At 36.8% G+C, this 6,000-nt stretch overlaps 1 protein-coding gene across 1 annotated transcript; it reads left to right on the forward strand.

Moving 5' to 3' along the window:
- Window positions 2,407–5,779, forward strand: LOC18614289 (LOB domain-containing protein 31). The gene is made up of 2 exons (XM_007051975.2): window positions 2,407–2,922; window positions 5,184–5,779. The coding sequence occupies exons 1-2, from the start codon at window positions 2,638–2,640 to the stop codon at window positions 5,508–5,510; spliced, it is 612 nt and encodes a 203-aa protein (XP_007052037.2). The 5' UTR covers window positions 2,407–2,637; the 3' UTR covers window positions 5,511–5,779.

A 6,000-nucleotide genomic window follows, 5' to 3' on the forward strand; every position in this document is an offset into this window, starting at 1 on the left:
AATCTTTCAATCATATATACCTATTCTTTCATCAAATTCTGAAAAATCCAATAATATATTGTAGTAGAAAATTTACGCCCTTTCTCCTACCGAGTTGTGAGTACTTTATTTATCAAAAGGAAATTCCCTTTAACTTTTCTTCAAAAACAACCTAAAAAAAGGGTGGGAGGAAAGAGGGGTAAAGGTGAAAGGCTGTTTGACGTCAGGAAGTGAACTGTTTGACTGAGTTTTGCTGACCATAGTCTTCCTTAAGAGAGACGGCAGAGGGAACACTGTTTCAGAATGCCTTTGAAGTTATGGTAATTTAAGTGAAGCGCATGGATTTTCGTGCGAGTCAGTGTGGGCTTGACTGCTTAGCTTGGCCTTCCTTGACTATTGATCTCGTTCATGTTGAGGTGTTGACCGTACTTTTTTATTTTAATTTCGCAAATGAAAATCCTTCTATAAATAAATCGTCATAGCATCTTAAAAGGTAGTACTCCATCTCTTTATTGTAGCATATATAGTAATTAAGTTCTAACATTGGCTACTAAGATAAAATAACATTGACTTTGGTACTTTCCCTTGATAATTTTGTGACTATTTATTGCTATCCATGCATGAATTTTTGTTCCTTGAATTTACAGAATTAATGTACTGGACTTTGAAGTTTGCAGAGTAAGCCTTTGAACAAGTCCTAATAATAATAATACTAGTGACAGGAATAATTGAATTCCGAATGCGGAAATGATGTGCGTATGTCATTTTCTGATGAGTGGCATGCCACCATGTCGCCACATGAATTAGAGGGCAAGTGACATCAAACCGTAAAGCTGGACAAATCATTGCCAAAAAAGGAAGAAAAAAAAGTGAAAAGTACGTGAGGTGAGAGACGGAGAGAGACACGTTTGGTTTGGACATATGAACACGATATCTCTCATTGAAATTGCTGGCCAGAGTGACCATCAGCTCAAAGCTATAATAAACAAGTAAAAACTCACCCTCCTCCATGTGACCCTTGGGACCTTGATCATTCCCCAAATTCTAACTCATTTTTGTTCTATGAAAATTACTTCAATTTCATGTACCAAAAAAAAAAAAACTCCATACGATGTCTTTGATAAATTAATATGAAAGAATGTGTAACGTTCTTATTTATAAATATGAAATTGAAATACTTTATCTGCAGTTAGATCAGTTTGGCTTGACGTAATTGTACTCTTGCCTTGTGAAGGGGTGAGTAAATAGCTGCCAGCAGCAGGTAACATAGACAAAAGGTGAAAAGAAAACCCAAGGGGAGGGCAATGGTGAAAAACGAGCTGTGGTCTATTTTCAGTGAGTTTTTTCGCTGATGGGGGAAGGCTGAGAAAAGCTGAAGTTGGAGGTGACAAGAGGCAGAGATGATTGGATGGGATGTTTGTCCCACGTGGGGTTCGCACGTGGCCTCAACTGCGGCGGTTGGGAGTTGAGGACTTGAGACCGCCACTCACCCGCATGTGTGTGTTTGCTTCACGCAAGCTGCTCCCACTACTACTACTGCTGCTTTGCCGTGGCTTTAAAGCTTGAAACAAAACCAATACACCCTCTCTCTCTCTCTCTCTCTCTCTTACTTATTAGTACTACTACTATTTACTTNCCCTCTCTCTCTCTCTCTCTCTCTCGTTTAATGTATACTCATATTTCTAATTAATTTTAAGTATGTGTAAATTGAATCTCAACATTAATCAAGTATTTAATAAGAATAATCTATTTCAAGCATGACATATACATGAATATTAAATCAAGGGATTCTATATAAACATCTTCAAATGACCTGTTTATCTTACAAAATTCTCATATTAATATAATTTATCATACATGTATATTACATTGCAAATGTAAAGTCATCTTAAATTTATATTTGATATATGACAAAGTATACTTATTAATTACTATGAATGAGTAAATTCTATTTATCATATCGGGAATTTTAATTTTTCTCACATAACATTTTATATTTTATTTTATTCAATTAGTATTTTATGATTAAGTAGAGGTTACACTGCTAAATTTTTTAGTAAAATTATTCAAATATTTTCAAATGTAAAGTAAAATTTACTGTGTAACCTTTTGTAAGAACAAAATTTATCCACAAAGGATTAATTAGGAAAAAGACACAATCAAGTAAAGTGAAGTTTACCTTAATTAAAATGTTATAGAAAAAGATGGGTGAGCTATTTTTCATAGAATATAATAATGGTGAGTTATATAGTGGTTAAGAATATTAGCAATATAAACTAAGTTTAAGGTTCCCTGGTTTTAGAAAAAGAGAATATGATTTGTATTTGATCACAATGGAAATATATAGATTTAAAAAGGATGGAACTACCAGTCTATTTTTTGCGCAATGACCCACCACCAGAGAGAGCAGGGCTTTCAACATGTTTCTTGTCTAAGACCAGGAAACAAACAAAACCCTCTCTGTTTGCTCTCTAAATACCCACAAATCCTCCTCTTTGTTTTTCTCTTCTCTTCTTTCTTTCTTTAGACGCCGCATATTAGCTCTATACTTGTCTGGTTCTGATCAAAAGCAGAGATAATCTCTGTAGAGAGAGAGAGAGAGAGAGAGAGAGAGATCATAGAGAAAACCATCAGAGACAGAGATAGATAGGAAGAGAGATGAGTGCAAACAACGGAGGTGGGCCTTGCGGTGCTTGCAAATTCCTGCGGAGGAAGTGCGTGAAAGGGTGCATTTTTGCACCATATTTTGACTCGGACCAAGGCACGGCTCACTTTGCTGCGGTGCACAAGGTTTTTGGTGCGAGCAATGCTTCCAAGATGCTGCTGCGGATACCGGCTCACAGGCGCGTCGATGCTGTTGTTACACTCTGTTACGAGGCTTTGGCTAGGGTTAGGGACCCTGTTTATGGCTGTGTTGGCCACATCTTTACCCTCCAACAACAGGTCAGCTCCTGTTCTCAAACTTTTCTTTTCTTTATTTTCTTTCTTTCATGTCATTCTTCGCTGATTAATGAGCATGTCACTATTTTCAGATGGGGAAACAGAGAATCCCTAAATTCATTAAATATGATAGAAAATTTTTCCTCAATTAGAGATTTTTGATTTTCAGTCTCAAGTCTTAGGGTTTTTCTTTCCTTCCTTCTCTCTCGTGGGCTTCAATATTTCTTTGAAGCCTTGGCAAACATGCTGGCATGCACGCACCTAACCATTTTAGAGTTTGTAAATTTTCTTCAAAAATTTCTTCCATTGAAGATATTGAATTGCTAAACTTAATCTTAGATTTTCCCTTTCTGTATATTTTCTTCTATTATTTTATGTCTTTTCTGTTAAGCTTCTTCTTCTGCTAATTATTAGGAAGGATTCCCTTAATAAATAGTGGTACTTGTTACTACTACATGTAGATTGTAGGTAAACTAGTAACTTTGTTGTTGGTACATTTAGGTACAACTAGTAATTGCATGCACCAGCGGGCTACAAGTTTTCTCAAATAGAGCGGTGGAAGTAATCTAGAGTTTATAGTTTATAGCCCAGTCCTAGCTAACTTAGAGTAAAATCTTATACCCAGATTTGGCATAAGAAACCAGCTGTTTTCACAGCATTGGCCTAGTAAAGCTCGGAATAAAATAAACGAGACATGAGGTAGATAATTTCTAGGCCTAAAACTTGAAAGTTCAGTGTTCATGCAAACGTGTGTCTTGGAGGCTGTAGCCGTTCGGTAAAAGTTTGACAACCGAATCATATTTTTTAGCAAAAGCAATCTAAATAGTCAAGGTTTTCACATTTGTTTACCCTGTTTATTTCATTAACACCCAAAAAAAAAAAAAAGAAAGTTTGTGATCAATCGCTAATGACATTGCACTTTCCTAGCGACACAGCCATGCCGAGGAGCGCCCTGGGTACGGTTCTCTTGGCTTCTGTGATTATTAAACGTTAAAACTGCGGCTGATCACGTAGGTTTTAAGCCTACTTAAATTTGAACAAATTTGTTTTTTATTACCCAAGGTAATATTGTTCACTATAGTTTCTCTTTTGGGGGTAAAATAACAGATGGTGAAACTCAGTCTAAAGTTTTGTACTTGGAAAGGTGGTGTGTTTTGGTTTGGGTAACTCGTTTTGGAAATTTTTAAGTTGAAATTGAACAAAATTCATGCTAAATTCCGTTTCAGAGAGAGAGAGAGGGAGGGAGAGCTGGCGGCTGTCAGTGGAGAGGTGAATATGGCTAAGTGGGTCTGGTTACTTGCCGGAGCCAACAAGCAAACTTAGCAACTCGAGAAATATTCAAATAGTTTTGGCTTTGACTTTGTTAGTTTTAGCAATATATTTTTTTTCTTCTTTATGATAAGAGATTAAGAAAATGTAGTAATCATATACCTAAAAGATATATGAATTGTTACAATACTGAGGATTGATGGTGTTTCTTCTTGCATAGACCCTCGTGGGTCCTACCATGTGTAGGTTCGATCATGGTGAACTTCCTTCACCAAAGTCAGTCTCTCGATTTACTTGTAAGGATTTTCTCCTTCATCAATTGCCGTTCGGGAAACTCAATCATGCCATAGGGATAACTATTTTCTTTCACCTCTTCATGAATTATGGTCCTCCTTGCTTTCTATGGGTTCAAGAAAGGAAGGGTAGGCGCAAAAAATTCACAGCCAAAGTGAGCATAAATGCTCTTCTTTTCTTTTCTTTTTTTAGTGGAAGATGGTCTACTTTCTACTTTGATGGGAGGAAGGTGGTCGGTCTACTTATGTAAACCATTTTGTTTACGGATTTAACCATACTGTTTCAAGAATTAGGACACCCTTCCTTCTTTTCTGCCCACCACGTCCATTTGTTGGGCAGATGAACACAAAATAGAGATATGGTATGAGCTTTAATTAGGTAGGATACCATTATCTTCTTACTTTTGACTACTTTAAACTCTTCTTTCAGAGAGATAAGACATAAAATTAATTTCTTCGGGTTAGGAAAAGATTACATTATAATTGAACATAATGCATGTTTTAATATATGTTATATATTGATATTTAACAGACGTTGAGGTTCATTTTGACTTTGTTCTGTCTGCTATCTGTTCTACCCGGTTTCTCCGTTCCACTGTCGGCTGCCTCTTGCTCTTTCGATTTGTGAACTTAAAATCATAGTTTATGTTATACTAGAAAACAGAGATAAGAGTTGAATTTGGATTTATGTTATGATTGTAGGTAGTGAATTTACAGGCGGAGTTAGCCTACATTCAGGGCCGTCTTTCGACGTTGCAGCGTCTCCCTCTACTGCCGCCATCTCAAGCCCAATACACTTCGCCAACGAGCCTTCATTCCTCATCAGAAGTAGGATCTGACTTGGTGTCTTCTTCTAACATGTCCATGAGCTTTGATCGGCCGCAACCACAACTGGCTTCTGTCGAATTGACAAGTTTTCCGAATCCTTTTGATCAAGAACCGGAGAATGAGGAACTTCAAGCTTTGGCCAGGGAGTTTGTCTCGAGATATCTCCCCGGCGTTCGATTCCGGCCTTCGACTTCCAGTTAAAACTTCTGATTGTTGTTAACTTTGCATAACCTTTGTCCTGGATAACTACTATTCATTCTGGAATCTAATCATGAAACCGTAGGTTTTTATTTTTCTATAAAAGAATATGATTCCGTCCAACGTCAGCGATAATGGTTCGTGTTTTCGGGCTTGTTTAATTGTTGCTGTGCTTCGGATTTATGTATATTTTAACGACTTACTTTTACATCACCAATGCAATTAAATTCATAATTCTTGAGTACAAATACAGTTAGTGACTTCGAGTTCTACCAGGATAAGAAAAGTCATAGCCAAAATCATTAATTAACTCTTGTACAAAGAAAGAAATAAAACCTTGCTCTTCGTCTACTTCATCATGACTCCCATGCAAGAAGACTTGAGGTTGGTTGGGGTAATATTGCAGGTGATCTTTTAAGATGCATTGCTGATAAGTTTCACAGATTGTGTTCAAATGGGCGTAGTTTGTTGATCATGGCTAGATTCGCTCAAA

This window comes from Theobroma cacao, chromosome 1 (genome assembly GCF_000208745.1).
Source record: "Theobroma cacao cultivar B97-61/B2 chromosome 1, Criollo_cocoa_genome_V2, whole genome shotgun sequence".
Taxonomy (NCBI): Eukaryota; Viridiplantae; Streptophyta; class Magnoliopsida; order Malvales; family Malvaceae; genus Theobroma; species Theobroma cacao.